At 38.6% G+C, this 22,238-nt stretch overlaps 2 protein-coding genes across 9 annotated transcripts in view; one reads left to right on the top strand and one right to left on the bottom strand.

Annotated features, from left to right (window-relative positions):
• Positions 1 to 1,502, top strand: part of phactr3a (phosphatase and actin regulator 3a) — a 32,472-nt gene extending 30,970 nt beyond the window's left edge. For all 4 annotated transcript variants that reach the window (XM_042407802.1, XM_042407801.1, XM_042407805.1 and 1 more), the window contains one exon: positions 335 to 1,502. In XM_042407802.1, coding sequence (XP_042263736.1) covers positions 335 to 350 — 16 coding nt within the window. In that variant the 3' untranslated portion in view covers positions 351 to 1,502. The remainder of the gene's footprint in view (positions 1 to 334) is intronic.
• Positions 1,048 to 21,793, bottom strand: sycp2 (synaptonemal complex protein 2). Of its 5 annotated transcripts, none has more exons than XM_042407797.1 (47): positions 21,688 to 21,793; positions 21,032 to 21,109; positions 20,792 to 20,932; positions 20,572 to 20,703; positions 20,371 to 20,475; positions 20,255 to 20,279; positions 19,753 to 19,838; positions 19,554 to 19,648; positions 19,410 to 19,444; positions 19,186 to 19,328; positions 19,022 to 19,074; positions 18,674 to 18,719; positions 18,236 to 18,340; positions 18,066 to 18,126; positions 17,618 to 17,766; positions 17,208 to 17,282; positions 16,777 to 16,863; positions 15,929 to 16,040; positions 15,069 to 15,217; positions 14,849 to 14,917; positions 14,405 to 14,468; positions 14,238 to 14,283; positions 14,024 to 14,103; positions 13,442 to 13,878; positions 12,553 to 12,680; positions 12,412 to 12,448; positions 12,264 to 12,334; positions 12,125 to 12,170; positions 11,981 to 12,024; positions 11,806 to 11,866; positions 11,517 to 11,682; positions 11,323 to 11,387; positions 11,048 to 11,230; positions 10,167 to 10,340; positions 9,303 to 9,461; positions 8,542 to 8,695; positions 7,470 to 7,774; positions 6,275 to 6,553; positions 6,055 to 6,106; positions 5,661 to 5,789; positions 4,519 to 4,712; positions 4,121 to 4,215; positions 3,696 to 3,795; positions 3,420 to 3,478; positions 2,159 to 2,237; positions 1,787 to 1,843; positions 1,048 to 1,553 (listed from the first exon to the last, which is right to left on the bottom strand). In XM_042407797.1, exons 2-47 carry the CDS (start codon positions 21,053 to 21,055, stop codon positions 1,482 to 1,484), a joined length of 5,028 nt encoding a protein of 1,675 aa, XP_042263731.1. In that variant the 5' UTR covers positions 21,056 to 21,109; positions 21,688 to 21,793; the 3' UTR covers positions 1,048 to 1,481. The 5 variants fall into 5 exon arrangements, with proteins under 5 accessions (XP_042263731.1, XP_042263733.1, XP_042263732.1 ...); XM_042407799.1 differs by having other exon boundaries at positions 9,408 to 9,461; positions 17,615 to 17,766; XM_042407798.1 differs by having other exon boundaries at positions 8,542 to 8,692; positions 17,615 to 17,766.
• Between the last annotated feature and the right edge of the window lie 445 nt (positions 21,794 to 22,238).

The raw sequence follows: 22,238 nt of genomic DNA on the forward strand, positions 1-22,238 counted from the left end.
GACGTGGGTGTTTCTAAATAGGGGGGTAGGGGAGGGGTTGTCCTCTAGAGAGCTCCACCTGCCAGGCAGAGAGAAATGATAAAATGCCACGGTGTCCTTGGCTAAGCTTTGGCAAAACAGGGTCTTTGTTGTGAGATGTAACAGTGACCCAGAAGAAGGATGGGAAGGGACTACATGTCCAGCTCTTCAGCAAATTCAATGACCGTGTTAAAAATAGACCCACAGGGCTGATTAATAGCTGCAATCATAGCTGGGTATGATGACGAAGGTGCCCTCTGCTCTCATGATTTGTACCTCTCCGCTTACACACATTTCCTCACATCTGTCTCTCCAGGTTCCACCGGCCATGAAAGCGGGGAGTTTCTTCTGTGAAGAAATGCTGAGCTTAGAAATTTTCTGAGGCTGCTAGAAGCTGCTCAACGGTGACAGTTCAAAGAGCCTGAAGCCTTTTCGCCTTCAGTGTGTCTTTAACATTCTTCCAGCACCCTTGACGATCATATCGATATGAGAATAGGGGTGTGGGAGAGAAGATGACGGTAATGTTTGTGGCAGTGTGTCCTGGAGACTACTGGACTTCGCCACGTGGAAGCTGGCTGGTGGAAGAGGACTTTGGTGGAGCCTCTTGACTCTCAGGATGAGGGTAGAGGAAAAAAAAACAATCCTGTCATTCAGTCCGTGTTGTTTTTTTTGTACTATTTCATGGACTCCTTTGACAAGGCGGTGTGTGAATCCATGTAGTGGGAAGAAGTTGTGCATGTGACCAGCTTCACCTTTTCTTAACTGATGAATAATGTGTCACTTGGACTGTGTAAAGACTGTGCAGTCTGGGGAAGGTGGGTTTGGGGATGAATTTGATATTAACTGTACATACAGTATGTCAATCTGAATGGGACCGTCAATGTCTTCACTGAAAAGAGAAATACCTTTGTAAGCACTCTTGTCTTCAAAATACAAGGCCTTTTTTTAAGAATGTCTTATCTGATTTTTTTTTAAACAATTTTATTTTCAATTAAGAATCAAGTTGAAGAGGTAATTAAAAACAATTGATAAAGTGAACATTTTCAATCTTTAGTTTGCCATTTTCAGTTCTTCTCTAACCTACATAAATAAATCAGCAATTTGTATTAAAAAAAATCATAGAGCCAACACAATTAAAGACATGGAAAAAGCTCATTACCTGTACTTACTTTCAAAGAACACTAAAATCCATTGAATTTATAAATCTCATAAAATAATTAATATTAGAATATTATAACATTTCTCATAAAAATAAACATGTAACAGCAACACATCCAGGTCAGAAAAAAATAAACACATACAGATACTAAAGAAAGATGCTAAAAGCAGAACCTGGAAATCTCAACTTCAAGGAAACAATGTTAATTAAATGTTAATGAAAGTACACAGCACAGTGTGCATGGTGTGATGTACTACACAACCTTGTTTAGTGTGTAGAGACCTTTAGCAGGACTGTGTTCAACTCAAAACCTGGCTCCATCAGGGAAAAACAAAGCATGCAGACCTCTCTTCACACTCTTCAACTCCCCTTCTTGCTACAAAAGGTACAAAGCATAAAGAAACACTCAAGAATGACACTTCATTTAAAACCTTACACAACACTATATGAGTCATAAATCTTCTCAAGACTGTTGGTATGTACAAGCTTTCACACGAGCATTGTCCTGCTGACAGACTGAAGGACACCAAATGAAAGAGAGAGAGAACGCCAGCCTAATTGTTTTGGTCTAATCCGTGCTGAAGAGTCATCTGTGTCGTGTCTACTCACCATCTCGCCGAGGAGTCTGTCCTGAACTGACTTCATGTCTTTTCTTATCAGGCGCATCTGAAAACATCAGGCAGAGCAGCAGGGTTTTAGGGGTGGTAACACAGAATAAAACACACTCAGAACAAGCAGGGGACAACTTGAGATAAGCAAAACATTATAAAAGCCACTCAGCAAAAAATGACTGAACAGACAGGTTGACAGGCAGAGGTGACGTGTTCTATTTTTAAAAACTGATGAAGTGTGAAGGGATGTTCTTCACTCGAAGCTACCTGAGCTCTGGATTTACACAGCTAATTAGAAGTCTAACACTTGAGCAAAGCAATGAAGCACATAGTAGACGTTAGTTGTGAAGTTTAGGCCCGAGGCTCAGACCTGGGATGTGAATATTCTTTCCTCGTACTCCAAGCTGTGACACACGTTACTCTGGAGAGTTTTCTTCAGGGTCTCGTTTCTGGAGGGAAGGAGAGAGACAGTCACGCAACCGAATGAAGAAGAGGGTGAAGAAGCTGAGAGAACACACAAGGTAAAGGTAAAGGAAAAATGTAAATTATATTTATGTCATTTTAATCTAATTTTAGGTTGCCCTTTTTTAACATCTTGCCAAGCACAACAGATAAAAATGAGCCTTTTAGGCAAACTGGCCAGCTTACAGTTCTTTTTTTCAATAATGAGCTTTGTCTCTGTCAAATAAATACATTTAAAATGAATGATAAAATAAAAAAGGGGGGAACAAGGCAACACTGATGAACATTAAAGGCTCTATTTCTTAAAAGGTGCACTTGTGGAAAAGGATTCCTGGTTTACTAGACACAATTACAATAGCTGTGGAGTTAAAATACTTGATGTGAGTGTTAATTTAATGATTTTTTTTGGTCTTTAGAATTAGATTTAGAATCAAACATATATCTAACGGTGTCTGTTAAAGCTGAAAGCCTTTCAAGTACGTACAGATTTGGGCATTCATGTGACCGCAGTAAGTCAAGATGGAACTGACATGAAGATGACAAAGAACTTAAGACCACTGACAAAATATGGTGAAAGACCTTGCCAGAAGACAACAGTCACTAAAAGCAATCACACTAAATCTGTGCTGTATGGCAGAGTGGCCAAAAAGAAGCTACAGCTGAAAAAAAGACCCATAACTATGTGTAAAACATATAATAATAAAAAAATAGATAGCCACTTATGACGGGATGAATTTGTGTGCTTTATATAAACACAAAAATATAAATACTTCATTGTCACCCATTTATTTGAAAACGCCATCGTGACTTTAATATATTTTAGTCATGACTGGGTGTACCAGTGAGGATGGCCTTTTGTAATCAGAGGGAAATCTTGCTAAACATCAGTGAACTCAGCTTAGTCAAATGAATTGGCCACATGCCTCCAAAAAATAGCTTGTGCTTTTGGGTGCATATCTAGCTTATGATGATATGCCTGAGGAAAAAATGTATTTTTCAGTCAAGCTTTTTAATCCATGTTCCACAGAATAAACAAGAGTGTTATTCAAACGTTTACAGGGTATTTGAGTTTAAGCCTGTGGTAACTGCATTGATCAAAGTGTGGAAGGAAACTTAACAAAATGGTTCTTTCAGCAAACACAAATACACACACTAGGCCTCTTATTCACCTCCTGGTTTCCTGCTCCTGGTAAGAATGGAACGCCATGATCTGCTTTTTCCAGTACATCTGAGAGAACATAGACACACAGATCACATCAACAACACGTCATATTTGATAACAATCGCGTCTGACAGAATACTGTACGGTGAGATTTTTTTTTTATTTTTTTTTTTAATAATACTACTTTCAGCATTCTCCCTCAAATTGTTACAAAATGATAGTGTCTGTGTGAGAGAGCAAGAGAAAATGAAAGAAATACATAGAAAGAGTCAGAGTGACCTACAGTCAGGTCTTTCTCCATGTTTTTCAGTGTAGTGTCATCCTGCTCCAGTTTGTGGATCTCCTCCAAGAGGACCTTCTGTACCTGTTCAAGTCTCTGAGTCCTGTACAGAGGATGGAAAATAAACCAGTGAAGTGGAAATCAAAAATGAAAAGCAAACGAAAAATGTTTTTTCCCCCAGATTGTAGGATGACAAAACACTAGAGCTACAGCCTATTAAACATACTGTACTAACAAGTTTTTTTTGTTTTGTTTTAATTTTTCCTTAAATGACCACATTGGTAGGCAACCAGCCATCAATCAAAGGTAAAAACTAAGCAGTATTTTTGATGTTAAAAACTTCAAATTTGCACATTAATTTTGTAATTTCTTGTGGAAAAGTTAGCTGTGTGTTTTGATTGCAACACTACAACTACATACTAACTGACCTGTATTTGGTAACTTGCATGTTGAGGGAAGAGACATGTTGCTGGACAGTCTTCAAAGACTGCTTGTTGTAAACCTCCATCATCTTAGAACGGTTCTGAATACAAACATATGTAATAGTTAGTAGTTCAGAAAGGCCATCATTTAATAATTTAACAACATATCAGTGGCTCAGAATTAAGAAAAGAGAGAGGACAAGAAATATGAAGTGTCAAGTCTAGAGAAATTACATAAGTCACTGCTTTGTCACACATGACACGTTATTTTCAGAGGAGTTAATTGTCCTTTGAACTTCAAAAACAGGGGATCTACATAATGTACTGTGCCGGTAATACAATCACTGCTGCATATTCTCTTGCCTCACTGGCTATATAAATGTGTGTCATTGTATGTGTCCAACCTGGAACTTGTTCTTCAGCTCAGAGCTGAATTGCTGGCACAGGTTATTTGGGTTTAAGGCCATTTCTGGAAATTCCAGATCCTCATCCATGTCCATGTCTCCCTCTGCCACTTCAGCCTCCCAGTGACTGGAGCTCACCGTGTGGGAAGAAGACATCACTTGGCTCACTTCACCTTCAGTAGACACCTCAGCAACTAAGAATAACAGAGCCACTGATACGTTGGGAGGACAATCTCAAGAGTCAAATTCTGGTTAAAAACCCTGCAATAAATATTATCTAAGGTTGCAAATATTGTTTTCTTATAAAACTGACGTCTTCACAGCATGGGTATCCTAAGAAGGCCTGTCATTAAAAAAACAAACATCCACATATTTACATAAAATGTATTTCACATGTAATTACCCATCTTTAATTCTAAGACAATGTAACCTAATGTAACACACACTGATTAGAAGATAAGATTCCTTTTTAATCTGTTCCTCGCCATGTCACTTGACACTGAATGTGAAGTCTAGTGAAAAGTGGGGAAAAGGGTGCCTGTGCCATGAGTTTCGTCTCTTACAGACTTATTCTTGATATTCTGATATTCCTTCCTCAGTAACTTTGAAAGATCTATCCTTTGGCCCGCTTCTAAACTACTTTGCTCTCCCCAGCTCAGAACTGAGCATGAGGTCTGGTGGCTGAAACAATGAGAAAATTTGCATGTTATCTCATGTAGGAGTTATTGAGGTGAAAAGTGGCCATATTTTAATACCTGATACTGCATTTAGGTACATTGGTACTGTGTTGAATGGCAAATACTATGTAAATAATCTAAGAGCCTTTTTTAATCATTGTAAGTGGAGAAGTAACTTATCACCAAGATGCCTTACATGATCCAGATAACCTTAAATATCAAACAGAAAATTCAAAACAACCGTTTTATTGGTTTATGAGAACAATGGCACTCATATCCCATGTTGTTAAAAAACTAATTTGGTGATATTCATAATACTTAGGGTGTGTAATGCAAATGTTTTCAGGTTTACATTAGCATTGTGGCTCTGACGTCCCAATAGTTGTTATTTCACCGGGATATTTGGAGATGTGATTACTAACTGAATTTGCCACTATTTCACTATGTACAACTAATATGTCTTACAGGACTTGAACAACTTCCTTGGTCTCATCCGAGGAGAACGCTGCCCTCTCATCTTGCTTTTCTTCCTATCTTCCCTCTCATCTTCCTCAGAGTTACTGGACAAAGAGATGTGGCGCTTGCGACTGGGTCCTGTACCAACAACCACACATTATAATACATTTCCCATGATACAACTGTTCCTTGACAAAGGTGTTTTCATCTAAAACAGATATGCATTTTGACCGCATTAAATGTTTTAGGGAATTTGTACCTATAATGACTATTTGATTAGATGTAATTTTGTTCTGAACTGCAACCTCATTAAGGCGCAGAGGGGACCTTGCTCTGGGGTCAGATTGTAACAAGTGGGAAATCCAGGACACAAGGACCAAGTTGAACACAAAAGGGCTTTTACCTGAGACATGAAGCTGTGCAGGTTTTAGGTCTCGTTCTGAAGGTGGTGTTTTCTGTCAGAATGGAGAATAATCCATCATTTGTTAGATGGCTACCGCTATTTAAAAATTACAATAACTCATTTACTCATTAGTAGTCTTTCGGTGGTCCCATCAGTCCATCCATTTGATCATAATCATAAAATTATGAAATATGAAATATAGGTCGTACGCCCTTCCTACCTCTGTTTTCTGAGACACTGCCAGGCTAGCAGTGGTGCTGTCCTTAACTCTAATACTGAGTACTGATGACTGGCTCAGTGACACCCGAGACACTGGAGATACTTCATTGAAATCATGATGGCGGCCATGGTTGACGGTGTCTTCAGGGAACGGTGACTGAGGAGGAGAGGGCAGTGACGGCTTGTCCAGCTCATTGAATGTGGACGTCAGCAGGGGACAAGTGGACAGAGACAAAGGAGATCGAGGTGCTGAGAATAGGCGCTGCTGGACTGGACTTGTCTGGAAACAAAATAAAGGAATGGAAGAATGGAGAGGGACAGAAAGTGATGAGAAAATGATGGAAGAAGAAATATGGCAACCCATTTAGTGGTTATCTAATCGCCATGCATGTCATAGATTAGTGACAGTTAATGAAAAAGACATTTTCCACCATACATCAAGAGGCACAGATGGAGAGTTGCTGAACTATTATTTGCCCTGTCTGGAGTTAAATAGGTCATTTCAATCCTGCTACTTAATCATCCAAATCATCATGTGTAATTCCAACATTATCCACATAATTACATGATGTATGATGAATTTCTCAAATGGCCACTTCAGACACATGTTCACCCCTGACAGTGGCTTGATCCCTAATGTTACGCTTAACAATTGTTAGCAGTTGAGAGTTGAACAATTTGACATTCAATATAACCAAATTGCTTAAAGAAAGAACCTCAAAATGGTTGTTGAGGGAGGCAAGTGTTATTTTTTCACTTTCGCTACTCACATTTTCTCAGCAGGTCTGGGAATTTCAAACACTAACGTTCAGGTCACATACCTACTTCCTTAAATTCCAGGTTACTGTCTTTAAAGGCCTGCAGTCGTCTAATAACTCACACGTCCTTTCATGTCACTCTAGTGATTCTCACGTGACCGTCAAATGACGTCAATGACTTCCATGTAGTGTAAAGGTGTGTGAATCACTCAAAGATGATAAATACCAGGGAACTCCCTGCCAGCCGTTAGAACTGGATTCTGAGATGAGTTGTTAAACAACTTTAAGATGATGCCAGATGCCACTGACTAACTACAATTCAGGGTAAAAAAAGAGCATATGGATATGCTACATTAAAAAAGTCTGAACGCAATTCTAACCCCTAACACAGGATCCATGAGACCTACATCATGGAGAAAAAAAAAGGTGCTATTTTACCTCCGCTGCACTTGGTCCAGTGGGAGGACCGGCTGCAGGGGTTTGACCTCTGGAGGTCAGTGAAGGGAGAGGGGAGAAAGACTGGATGGACTGAGTCTTGGATGTCCTGCGCTTCTTTTCTGCTCCGTAGAACGAGGGCTTGAAGTTTCCTTTACTGCTGACTGTCAAGCGAGGTTTGGGTAGCAGCAGGAATGGCGAGGGGGTGTCCTGGCTGGGGGGGTCGGGGGAGGCAGGGAGTGGGGATCCCCGCGGGGTGAGGAGAGGGGAGATGGTCAAAGCCAAGGTTGGGGCTGACCTCTCAGCAGCTGTGAAGATCCAAAATAAGCACAGATGTTCAAACAGCTGGCCTCAGAAGTTGAACACAGAGTAGAAGGTCAATATATACATGCTTTTCTACATATCAATTTACAGTTAAGAGGTTGGAGAGCAATAGGGTCATTTATATAACAGTTTAAAAACTTGAAAATGCATCTTGTGCAAACGTAGATTCATACACAGAACGTTCTACATGTTTACAAGGGTAAATACAAGATATCTGATGACTGAGCAGGTCAAGTAAATGCTTTTCATACAATCGGTGCAAAAATTTGGGTTTTAGGGGAAGAATATTCTTTTGTACATATGTCCATTTCAGATTTGACAAATTCAAAAGTGATGAGTTATTTTTCTGAGCAAGGCTTCACTTTACCGGCCAAAATTACAAAATGACAGTCTGCCTGTGGAGTGTCACCAAACTGCAACATATCAACAATTAAATAATAAAACCACTTGTTGTCCATAGTCAAATTTTTAAGTGTAAAGTTATAGATTATACACTTCACTACAGAAAGTCAGTGAAAACGAAACACTATCTACAATTTATTACAGCAGAATCCAAGCAAAGGCAATGTATGTCAATGATGGGAAAGAGTTTCAGCAACCAAGCCAACAAGTGTCAAAAGGGCTATTAAGTAATACATGTGGCCCCTGTGATGGAATTCATAAACCATTTGATTCACCATGAAACAAGTCAGAGAAGTCAAATGACTGTTATCTAACTGATGCGGATGTGCGGCTTTCCACAGAGTCTTACATCTCATCCTCTCGATAAAAGGAGGAGACGGAGAGAAAGACGCCTGGCGGGCAGCCCAGGACTCCTCCAATGCATTCTTCTGTTCTTGAGCAGGGATGACATTTGTCTTATTTAACTTTGTAGTTTCTTGAAGAACATTCTCTGGCCTCTGCTGCTGAAAAACAGAGTGTTTCTGTTATGTATGATGTTTAACAAGTGCTAAATCCACTCAGGCTCACAACATGCATGTGCATGTTCCAGATCCTGGTTCATTCCCAGCTCAATACAGCTTAATGCCCAGCTCTGTCTGTTAGCTGTCATCTTAATATTTTAACATCTTTTGATGAGAAATTATATATATTATATTGTATCTATGAATGGCATTATTTTGCACAAACCAACAAAATCACTTTTCCATTCATTTTATTAAGATTATGTATATTCTTTCATCTGTTTTAACACGCCTGCTTACACATCTGCTTAGTAAGTTTCATGCGAAGAGCCAATAGTGCTCATTTTCATTCTCTGTCCATGTTTTGTAAATGTATAAACTGCCAAGATCTGCTGAAATGTACATCTGTAAGTTGTCTGATGAGGTGAGAATTCTTTTATTATTGTCTATATAACTTTTTCTGCAGAATTTAACTAGTATTTTCCAAATTGGACTGTTAACAGTCAATAATCACAATAAACAAATATCATCAGGTGTGCTTAATTCACATAGTGTAATACTTTCCAAAAGGTGATGACTGGAAAGACCTAAATAGAAAACTGGCTCCCACCTTGAGACCAGATGGCTTTTTAAAATCTGACTGGTTGTTGCGGTCCGGTCTCCTATAGGTATCTACAGTTTGCTCAGAGGAGGTATTTTTTCTCTTCTTTACCACTGGAACCTGTTGACAGGTCTTCTCACTTTTCCCCTGCTGGCCTACAAAATATTTCTGTTGGCAGGCAAAGCAAAAAGGAATGCAACAATCAACTATTAATACAACTCTGATGTTAAAATGACTCAGTGAGGACATTGAAACATTATGCCATTCTGTATTCACACTGCAAATAAAATAACCAGCATTCTTATAGATTGTACAGAGCTCAGTACTGCACTGACTGGCTAGAGAAAAAATGCCTGTGGTTGAACTTTCACAGTTGTTGTCTGCCAAAAGCTATTTTAATTTTCACCCCTTGTTTTCCTGCCAATGTGATTCTTTTCAACAGCTCTAACAAAACTTTATGATGCTGGATAAACAACCACATCCATATGTGGAGTTCACTACAAGCTCTGACATAGTGATATGGACATTTTTGGTTGATTTTTGATGGATTCTACCTGATGAATAAGCCCTAGCTACTTTTCTTTGTTTGTTACTTAATTAAAACATTATGAATGTCCATACTAAAGTAACATAAAATAAATGTTTTGCCTTTTTGGAAAATTGTAGTTTAACAACCCCACAAACACATGCAAACAGAGCCTTCTGCTGCTGACTATCAGTCAGAATAGAGCAAGTTGGTAACTAAGTTGATCACTGTATGGGAATGTTGTGATATATGTTGGATATGATGCATGTTTTATGCTGTACTCAGATGACCAGATGTTTTACGGCATGATCAATAATTACATTACATATAAACTCAATGGCCCCTACCTTGGAAATAGGTGGCTGCTCTGACACAGATTCGGACTCTGGCTGGCTGCTATGATGGCTGCTCCCTGGCTTCATATGGCTCTTGGTTGGTTGTTTACTGCCAGTCTTTTTCTTCCTCACCTGAGCAGTCTCATGGGTTTTCTCAGTTTTTTCCAGCTGATCAGTGGAGGAGTACTATTATTGGGGGATAGAGAAAGGATGATTTTGGTCAACTGAAACAGCACTATAATCAACTACTGTTATTTTAAAATTACAGTAGTCAACTGTGTGTATTCCCAATAGCATGGAGTGACTCCCACAAGTGTTTTTGCTCTTGTGTAGTAGGACTGCAGAGTCTAGCCAATCCAAATTTTGATGTACGACTTGATTAAAACGGATGCTTGACATCAAGCAAGCATCTTCAGGTACTTGTCTTTCAATCTACCATTCACTTGTTGAAGAGAAAATTTATTTTAAATAAATATTGTTGCTCAAGTGCTTCTCAAGTACTATCAAAATATTGACACAATTGGCTTCACATTTGCTGTGAGCAATTAATTATGTGTAAGAATGAGAGATCAAGATATGTGTATGTGTGGGGAGGACTGGCACTCTGTCAAAACAAGGCCTCCTTTGACATCATGTTTGTACTTTACTCACTCTACTGTGACTGTGTAACAAGGTATGCAACACTGCATGAATGATCATTATTTCTGACCAAATATCATTATTTGTTTTACTATTTGGACATAACGTCTTCCCCGTTGTCAGGCTGACTTTGACCACACTGGTCTGTAACATTACTTTAATCAACAAAACACCAAAAAGCTAATTGGTATGGGCAGATTCACAGTACGTATTAATAAACTTTTTATAAAACAAGAAATAAGGAAGTCTCTTGCCTTGGGAGCCAGACGCTTCTCTGATTCTGACTGGCTGTCATCAGTGTCTGGCTCTCTGTAGCTCTTGGCTATGGTGGCTGCAGCTCTCTGGGACCTCCTGCCTGCTGCATGTTGTCTGCCGGGTGCTGCTGCTGGCTTCACTGACTTTGGCTGCTCTGCTGCTTTCTTCACATCAAGCTTTTTCTGATTAAACAGCAGTGACACACTGTGGCTGACTGGGATATTGTATCACAGGCTTATAGCATATTTACAAAAAAACACAAATACTGCCTTACCTTATTGGGTTTGGTATTGCCCTTTACAGGTTTTGGAGAGGGCGGGGGTAAATCTGGGGATTCATCTGCCATGAAGGAACGCACATACTGTTTATGGAAAAACTAATTTACTCAAATCATTACATCAACATTGAATCGCAATGTGATGAATTTAAAATTGTGAGCAGCATAATTTTGTGATTTAAATAGCCTACATGAAGTATGAGGTGACAGAGCTTTAGGCTTGACGGGCACCGGCCTAGAGTATTTGGTAACTTTGGGTTTGGGTTTCCTACTTGACTCCCTCAACCAGCTGACCTCTGTCACGTTATAGTCTGTGTCTGTGTCACTGAACAGGTGCTTCTTCACATACCTCTTTTCCTACAACAAACAAAGTGACAGAACAGAGAGAAATATCTATATCTATATATGTAGACACACACAGAGTCTCTACAACCTCCAATATTTTAATACCTATAATATAATACTATGATGAAAATATACTTTTGCCACAGGTTGTCCTGTCTTGGTTGTGGTGAGGGATATTGAGGAGTCATGGATCTCACTGCCAAACAACATGGGTAATAAGAAATTAGACAGATTTTAATACAAAATCTTGACAAATGGTTGTGTTTCAACAGTGATATTTCTTGATGGTCCACAGGCCAGTCAGACCTACCTGCTCCATATGGCAGAGGTGTTAGTGAGGGTTTTGTCCTTTCCCTAAAGAGCAATAAAAACAGACTGAAAACACTACAGTGGTATACCGACTACTCAGGTGTAACACATTCAAAGATATAAATTGACAAAGAGTAATATTTACCCCAATACTCAATGGGGCATCAATGTTGAATGCAAAAATATCTTGTCTGTACAAAAGAGAAAAGGCATTACATTCATCCTAAATGCACTGAAATGTTAAAATGTTCCTCAAATCTTTTAGCTTAATTATACAATATTACCTCTGCCTCGTAGACTTTGTTGTGGTTTTGCTATGAGATCTCATTAAGCTCACAGATCCAAAGTCTTCTCTCTACAGCAGACAGAGATCATCTTAAGTAAATCAAGTTAAAGTTACTCCTCACTATAAATCAAGTAATGATCGCTTACTTTAGCAGTTGGTTGCCAGTTCATATTAAAGATCGGCCTATTACAAAAACACAAACAGTCAATGAGTGGCACAGTTCCAGCATTGATATTTGTTCATTTACCAATTTATTACATAATGTAGCCTACAATCATCATGTTTACCTGTTGACAAATGGAGGAATCCAGCATTGAGGGATATTTTCTGCTGTAGGTTTTGATGTGGATTGAGTGTTAATCTCATAACGGCTAGAGATGAGCTTCACCATGCTGTCTGCAGCCTCTGCATCTCTCTGAATGGATGCAGTAGAAGAAGTGACTATCCCAATAAAGATGCTATTACAACATTAAGAGCCTCAGAATGGACATTAAGCTGCTTGGATTGGCAATAACTAATGGTGAAGGAGACTCTGTGCATCATCCAACTTTTAGCTTAAACCAGTTTCAGTAAACAGGACAACTGAGGCAGGATTTGGAAAGATGAGATCTGGAGCATACAGCCAAAGAGCTACTTATTAAAAGCTCTTACTATAACCATGTGCTCCAGATCTCATATTTCCAAATCTTGCAATTCTGATTTTTGGCCACTTGGGGGCAGTGAAAACAAATGTGCTCATGTACACATCCAGCAGTTCTGGAGCAACATCATCATTCATCTTCATTCAGTTTTTTTAGCACTGTTTTTGGTCCCTATCAAGTCCTAAGGGAAATATCTGGTTCTTTAGCTGCTAAATGCTCCACCAGCAAGTTTCTAACTGTGTCTGTTTGCCATTCAGTGCTGAGCAGTGTAGTGTAAAGTAGGTTCTCTGAAAACAGCTGCCTGCTACAGCCAAAAACGATGGTATGAAAGTGAACAAAAACAGTGAAGACAGCTTAACAATGAGCTGAAACTCCCTCTAAACCTCCATGGACCCGAAGGAGCTGCAGAGTTGGGTGATAATTCTCTGTAGGTTCATCACTACCAATGAGGCTTCCACATTACAATTTGTCATTTAATACATTGTTATTATAAAGATATCAAGTATATCCACTTTAAAGCTTATGGAGCTCATACCTTCTCTTTCCTTGAGAGGCCACTGTTAGTTTTAACCTTCACATTTGGTGTTCTCTCCTGCAGAGCTTTGGTTGTGGAGGCCTTAACTGGAGCTTTGACTGCATCAGCATCTGCCTCTAGTGACATCCGGCCTTTGCTCTTCCTTTTGGCCAGGCCATTTCTCCGGGCCTGCTGCTCTTTGGAAGTATACAATGTGGAACCACACCGGTCTGCAGAGCTTCTGCCTTTAGAGTCCTCTCTGATATCACACATTTTTCTCTGAACTGCAGCTGACTCCTGAGGTGCAGGATTTTGGTTCCTCTCATTGAGGACCTCTTGCAGGCGCTGGGTGAGTTTGATATGGAGTTCCTTTTGTTTGATTGGGCCTGAGCCTGGAACAGACAATCTCTGTGCAGAAGCTGGGCGTTCTGGCTGTTGTGCCAAACTTGAAGGGGAATCTACAGAGAAAAAAGAAGAATTAATTTTAAAAGTTTGGTGACATTTCTTATTTAACTACCTAGTTTTTGTTACAAGCTTTTTATCTGCACAACATTCAGTGAAGTCCTAGAAACAGTGAAGATATTTTAGGGCTTCTTTGCTCACCAGTTCTTGGCAGAGAATTCATTTTCTGTGTAGGCATCATTAACATTTCAGAAATTGACAGTTTGCTCCACTTAGAAGATCTACAAATTTAACACATAAGCATATTTAGATATACAGTATATGTACACAATACACACAACACTACCAATCAGAGGAAGGCTACTCTGATGACAGAAGATTTGCAAACAGTATGGAGTTTCTTTATAGTGCTTACATGTTTCTCTCAGTTCTGGGTTGCGTGTCAGGCACAAAACCATTCTCTGTAAGTAAAAAGATCAGTGATGGGTTTAAAAGTCTCTGAAGAATAACAGTGTAGCTGTATTTCTGGGCTACAATAAAGTCAAAGTCAGTGTAGCAATACAATACATTACAATACAATACCCAGAGACTGTTCTTCTCCCTGTCCAGCTAGAACCATATCTACTGCTCTTGTCACTGGTATGTTCTGTAGGATAAGCACAGAGACAACAAATGCAAATGCATAGCATATTTTGTGCAATATACCTTTCCTTCCACTGTATTAAAAAAAAAATACATACAAGAGTGTCAGGAGAAATGATTTGCGTGACAGCTGGAAGAGAAATCCTGTTTGGTGAGATGGTCGGGAACAATAGTCTCAAACATTACCTGGGTCTGGGGTCATCAGAATCATGTTAATAGCCAATACATGTAATTACTGAGAAGAGTCAAAAGCAATACCTCTGTGTTCATAGTTCAAGTGTATCATAGCCCCATATAGTGAAAACTGTTCAGAAATATGGTGCAAAAGCAGGAAACTCATCCTAGTGTAATGTTATCACAAACATAATAATTTGATGATTATACCTTTTTGTGTTTACCGACTGTATTCTTGACGGCCTGTTTGGAAGCTGTGCTCTGTTGAGACAAATCAGACTGAGACAGAAACCATTAAATAAAAGTGATGTCAGATTTTGGGCTTGCTGTTTAGTGACCACTAAGCGCTTAAAACAGTGTTTAGTATTTTGAACAATTACACATCCTATGTAGTATGTTAAGTGCAGTATATATTCAGTATGTGTCATACCTGCTCTATCATGCCGCCTGCTTTTGTGCTGCCAGGTGTTGTGCCATGACTGCAGGTCTTAGCAGTTGTCCTTAGTTCTCCCAAGTAAACTTTGCTCTGCCTATCACATGAATGAACCATCTCCAGAGATGGTTTCCCTTTACCCACGGCTGGAGTGTCAAAGAGGGAGAAAAGAGCTGTGATATAGTTAACAGTTAAATCTACATGCTTCGCTTTAATTCATATTCACCCACATTAGGAAAGTAAGACAAACTAAACTAAATTGTCTAAAATGATTTGGGCAACAATATGGTAGAAGTGAATGTGAATATAACAACTATCTTGATAAATGTTAAACAGACATGCTGTTAAGGATGGATTTGTCAATTGGAGACATATTAACTCATGTACACACTATCATAACTAAATCCCTAAAGACTCTCAACTATGCAATTCTCTCTACTTTATTTGTCAACAAAGCAACAAAGTAAAAATACATTTATTGTAATGTAACCAGTTTATTTATCTCACTAGATGTGACTCTGTTTCCTCCCAAACTACAGGGCCCAGTTATGCAAAAAAAAAAAACAAACAAACCAAACTTTTTGTTCAGTAATGTAATCAGAAACATTTAATCCAAAGTGTTTTGTAAAGCAGATTTAATGCAAAATAATTATTTGCAAAACCTCATATTTTGCAAAGAATAGACATGCAGTGCAACATATATGTGAATCCTTTGCAAAAAAGCTCAATCTTAATAACTGTTTTAGTGCATTTTTAATTCAATTTATTTCAAGGAACCGATGATACTATAGAGACAAAATACAATTATACTGGAACTGGTGTGACAGCTCCTCTTGACAATTTATAGTGTCACCTACTTGATGACATGACAGCAGACAGGGAACTGGCACGATGCACACTTCCTCCTGCACTGCTGCTGCTGATGAAGGTGGTGGACTCTGAAATCCTCATCTTGGCTGGGGTCTGGATCTGGATGGACAAGCAGAATGGCTGGGTCTGTGAATCTATTGTATGGCCTCCTACAATGGTCAATTTAACTTTTATACTCAAAAAATATTCTTATATGTCATTCGTACAACATTAAGTTAATAGCACATGATCACCTTCAAATAGAAATATAAAAATTAATAGTCGAAAGGGATTCAGTGTCTTGACAAATACTGGTCAGCAAACCTTGACCCTGATATAGTTAGTTCCTTTGCTCTTCTTGACTTAGGTGTTGCAATTAATGAAATAACCAAATTTGTACCTACAATTTGTGTGATGGCAAAAATGGTAGTTACAAATTTGATTTATCATATTATACTTCACAATTTTAACTGAGGTCAATTAAAAGGAGTTTGGCCTCTTAGTCCTCTTAATCATCTTTAATCCTCTTTCTCTCAAAGACTCCATCGTTTGGTGTTACGTATGTACTGTAATGTTACATTTAATAATTTTGTACAAAAATAGTGTCATAACTGGACAAAACCACCGTTCTGTGTTCAAGTTATTGAATGAACTAATCACAAAACGTTTAATATATTAAGTATATATTGACTGGATTGGCATTATTACTATTGTAACCACAAAAATCCCAAAAATCTGGAGAGCCAGGTTATGTATGTTCCTTTGGAACTGAAACCACTGTCATAAACAAAATTATGTGTATATTACACTTAACTGCTACATATTTGATTGACTATGCAATACAAAACTCTTTCACCTGTACAGGTGCAGGCAGGGCAGGTAAAACGTAGGGGGCAGTATTTTTCTCACTTTCACCAAGGGACACCTGGCTTTCTGGAACAACCTGTGTGGAGGGAGGCATGCAGTAAAAAACACCTCAAAGCTATAATGCCGGTTTGCATTTATGACAGATTTTCAAATTGTTCAAAGCACTTCTGATACAATAATATCACATTAATATAAACCTCATTTCCGCAGCCAAACACAAACCATATTTTTTTGTCTGTGGTCATGTAACTTACACCTTGTATTCTGATCATTTCCAAACCTAACTGCTGCCATTCCCCTCTGTAAATGGGCACCTGCCCCAACTGTCACCAGTTTAATAAATTTTGGTATTTGAAATAACCACACTGGTCACATCATAGCTGTATACTGAGAGCCTTGTGTTGACACACCACTGTTTACCTGGGAGTTGTTCTCCTCCATTAAAATTTTGACTGTAGTCTTCACTACAGATGTGCTGGTCTTTCCTACAAAGCCCTGACAGGGAGAGATGCTTGTTAATGCAAATCGCTAATTTAATTATAATCACACTTAAGACTTAGAGCCAAAGCAAGAATGTGGCAGTTTCAACTTATGCAAGCTAGTAAATGATTAATGACAATGAACTGCTATGATTGAAAAAAAACAAACCAAGTGTAAATGTAATATAGTTTTTTTCTGGTTGCCAAGTTCTTCTCAATACCACTATTTTACCTCTGAAATTCTCTGAAACGTAATAGTCATGTATACTGGTTTAACAAGAAAACAGACTAAATATCACTGTTAGCATTATGCCCAATAAGGATGGAGTGAATAAGCAACAGCCTCTCTACTTTGTTTTTGCTGTGTCCATAGACGCTACGAGCAGCCTGTAGGATGTCCAGAGAGGAGCTGAAGTAGATGGTAAGACTTGATCCTTCCACCGCACCCACGACCACCACTTCTGACAGACTTAACTGCAAGACTCGCCTCTTGCCCTTCTCTGGAGATACAGAACACTCTATATCAGTGTTACACATGCACACATACATGTGAGCGATCCTTAAAAGTCATACATAGCACACATACAAAAGTTAAAAAAAAAAAAAAAAAATCAATCACACGCAAATCAAAAGTGGATATTACAGTATTTTTATGAAGACTGTTTAACCTGTTATGCTCTTTCACCGATTAAAAGGCAAAAATACACTACACATAATTTTGTTGGCTGTGGGGGTCAAATTTGCAGCTAAATGCCTAAGAGAGTAAATACTGATACAGTGGTCTTTGTGCTTTGATTACCTGTAACAGTGTAGCTTTGGACTTCATTCTCATGTATACATATCGTTTCCCACTGGCCCTCCTACATTAAGGGGAAACCACTGTATGTTAGACTCTGATGTACATGCTGTTGGCTATGTAAATGTAAATTTAAAAAGAACTTTATGAATTGACTATTAATCTAGAGGTACCTGTGCCTCTTCATCAGCCAAAGTAAAGTAAAAGGAGATGCTGTGGCTGCCAAGGTTGAAATCAATCCAGAATTCTTCCAGCTTCTCATCAGCGGGCATCAGCAGCTGACAACATAACCAATCAATCAATCAATCAATTTTTATTTATATAGCACCAAATCACAACAAAAGTCATCTCAAGGCACTTTTCACATAGAGCAGGTCAAGACCATACTCTTTACAGTAATCCTTTCAACACACCTACTAATGCACTTAGAGGAGTACATTGTGGATTGTAACATTCAGCTTACATGCAAACTAGGTTAACACTTGAATGAATTGTATCAAGACAAAGACTTCCTGATCATTTCTGTATAACTGCCTTGAATGTGCTGTCAGACTCAGATTCAGTGTTTTTTTCCCCATTTTTATAACCATAGAAATCATGTTTCTACTGACCTCATGCTTGTCAAGATAAGCCTCCAAACAAGGGTAGGAATACACTCTACAATACAAAGAGGACATTTCTGTTCAGTTATGTGCATCTGTTGTTGAGTCAGCTAGGATTTGTCATATCAAAGACCCAAATATAGCGATTTAATGAAAAGACAATATTGAAAATCCCTTGGCAAAGAATTATATCACTGTTTATTTTGCGAGTATATGTTATTGCGCAATTATGACCAGAATTGTTATTCTTATTCATTCTTTCATTGTGCTTGAGTAAACAGTGTGAAACAGTTAAATAGAAAGATTGCTCTTTTGAATGGCAAGCTTTGTGTTGTGACCCCTGAGGTTCCTGTGTACCTCCTCCTGTCTCCCTGCATCCCATTCACCAAGTTCAGAAACTTGCGACAATCCTGAAATCAGACACATTTACATGAAATTCTACATAACTGTGATACTGTTGTAATATTATTACAGTATATTATCATTGTAGTGCAACAAAATGATAAATTGCATATTTTTACAGTCTCAAACTCAGAATCGCGGATCTTGACAAAGGCACTGGCCACATGCTGCATGCTGAACCAACGATCCGCCAACTCCTTCCTCTGCTCAGGACTCGCCATTCTGCACAATGCCTCCATCAGGGCTGTCTGCAAGTCGTAATCTGACACAAACAGACTGTTTTGTACATTTTTGTGTCTTAACATGGTTCTGGGTGAAATTGTATTATTTATAAAAAATGTACCTCCGCCCTCCAATATCTGACCAGCCAGCTTGATCCTGTATAATTATGATGAACAAGCAAGAATTAAGAGAATTCAAGAATATGTTGATACTGTAAATAATAAGTAATATTGATCTTCACTATGAGGAAACTAGCATGACATACATGATATCTGAGGTCTCCTGTGATGTTCGGATCTTCCTCTCTTTCTTAAGCTCCATCGGGATTTTGTCCAGAATTACGTTAAATTTACGAATCGCCTATGAGATATTATGAGATTAATAGAGGTTAATTTGTGAGTCAACATCCGCCTGACAGCTTTTATTGCTATTCCAAAAAATTAGATACTAAAACTATCTCAAACCTCTTTTTGTATAAGGATGTAGATTCTGGGGTCTACTACCAACTGACCAACAGGATACAGGAAGGACTCAGTAATTTCATACGTTCCTGTAAAAAGCATAGAGGCCACACTATGAACTGGGACAAAGTTTTTTCTTATAAACTATACTGAGCTTCATCATGAAAGTGCTGAAACCAAGAAACTCATCTTCACTATCTTCCATTTAAATCTGCGACTATGACCTCTCACTCTGTAAGGGACACAATTTCTTCAAAACAATGTTAAGAGTGTCAAAAAGTGGTATAGCAAGATCAACATTACAAATGTTGACACTAGTTGAGGAGAAATGACCACTCTCCCGGTCAATGGAATAAAGAGATTCAAGTAATGCTGTGTTTTTAAGATTACACTGATTGCAAGATGGTAGTTTTAATTTCCAGTTGGGTCCTAACAAGAGCTAATTGAAGACGAAACACTCTTACTAAGGATGGACTAAACATAAAACAAGAAATGTACAGCATACCCTTTTTGCATGCTTCATGAACCACCTGTAACACAGAGGAAAGAAAAAAAGTTTTTACATTATGAAATGAGTGGTACAAAGTTTTATATGTGTTTTACTGTTGGACATTAGCTCACCATTAAGGCTTCAAAGAAGTCCTCAGAAAGGTTGAACAAGGTCTCATCCCACTGTGGGCCGCGCTGGATCCACAGTTGCCTGCATTTCTCAAACCACTGTACCATGTGTACAAAACCAGGTTCAGTCAACAACTGACTAAGTATATTTACTTATACAATAATCACACACTGTATGTCCATGTGAATTAGATCTATACTTATCTTTTTGATCAAGCCTTGAGCTATTATTTCTGACAGCCCTTGACCACCACCAGGTACTTTCAGATATTTCCCACACTTGTAGATGATGGCGAGACCCAAACTGGCTGATTTGAAATCTTTTTGGTCCAAACTCTGCATAAACAATAAAGATATGGTTTCATTAAACCTCAACATCACAGAGACCTTGGCATATTAGTGGGCGTGCTATGCTACATCTTACCCTGCTGATAAGTTTATCCAATTTTGTGAGAAACTGCTTGGAACATTTTACAGGGGTCCCTTCATATATGTCCCTTTGTAAGAATACATCCAGTGCTTGGACGTCCCCACTCTTGAACACCTCATCAATGACTTTCTCCAACTGCACATGAAAATGATTCATTAAAATGTATTTTTCACTCTTGCTTAAACATATATTACAGTAAAGTTAGGCTCAGCTGTTAAAAGTTTGCATTCCCACCTGTGTGTCCTGACTCGGTGCCATTCTTCCTTCCGAGAAAGATCCCTTTATGCGTTACTGCCACTCAGGCTCTGCTGTCTTCAAAATGATCGTGTAACGTTACGTGAATTTCAAATCAATCAACCGGCCTATTAAACAATCTGAACGCTAACCACATCCCCAAAACAAACAAGAATTAACTTCATGAATAGGTGAAAATTAACACATTTGTGTTCTGTTTGTTATGTTAGACCATCTAGCAAAAGCCATGTTCAATTGACGTTACACTTAAGTTAGCTACGGACTAACGTTAATGTTAGTTAAGTGGGAGGGACTTCAGTTGGGTGGTAAGCGTTAACTGTCAAAATGACATAAGTTAAACCTACCTTAGATGCTTTATGTTGTCTTGCACATGAGGTCAAACTATTTCTAGAAAACTTATGTTTGACATCTAACTTAGTCCATTATGTGACCTCATTCGTGGGGAGTAAGATACCTGCTGTTCATGCTAGCTACCGTTAAATTTACTGTCGCTTGCTAGCTAATTTCCGACCATAATTTATTGCAGTTTGACCGAAAAAAAACCCGAAAAACTAGTTTGCCCTACCACTGAATGAGTAAAATAGTTCGGGATACAATATCAGATTTGAGTAATCTTATGATTTAGCGTTACTTACTCTGAAGTCAAACAACGCCCTCACACGACATTAACAATAACTGTCACCCGTTTTCTGACAGTTTTAAAATGACCCAGTGCAGAGCGCGCGAATTCTTTGAGTTCATCGCGCATGCGCAAGACAGCCCCCTAACATCCACACTGATCTGTTCCTCTAGTTTCTTTAAGGACCAATTCAACAATCTTTCTGAAAAGTTAAACACGTCTCTCGAGTTGTCGTCCATATTTAAAGCTGAATTGGTTTATACAACTGTATAAGATAATACATTTTGAACAAGTCGTCATCCTTCACTAAGATGAAATAACATCTACATTTCCCATGAGGCTTTGACAGCTCCTGGGAGCTAGGGAGCTACATATTGTGATTACAGCTAATCAATTCCCTTTTAGCTTAACATATCGACAGACACTATGTTTTGGAATATGTTGTCACTATGAATATGATTTAGTTTTTCAGAGAGTCTAATTAAGGGAGGTATAGTCTAGTGGAAGATACATTGCTTTCTTCTGCTTCTGCTTTCAATAAGAACATTACTATTGCTACAAATGATA

The sequence above is a fragment of the Thunnus maccoyii genome, chromosome 4 (assembly GCF_910596095.1).
Source record: "Thunnus maccoyii chromosome 4, fThuMac1.1, whole genome shotgun sequence".
In the NCBI taxonomy this organism is placed as follows: domain Eukaryota; kingdom Metazoa; phylum Chordata; class Actinopteri; order Scombriformes; family Scombridae; genus Thunnus; species Thunnus maccoyii.

Coding starts and splice junctions, on each gene's coding strand:
- sycp2 (XM_042407795.1), bottom strand. CDS start 21,055: ATGGCACCGAGTCAGGACACACAG. Junction 20,476..20,571: donor CTCAAGGCTTGATCAAAAAG/ATAAGTATAGAT, acceptor GGTTTTGTACAC/ATGGTACAGTGGTTTGAGAA. Junction 10,341..11,047: donor AGAAGCGTCTGGCTCCCAAG/GCAAGAGACTTC, acceptor CCCCAATAATAG/TACTCCTCCACTGATCAGCT.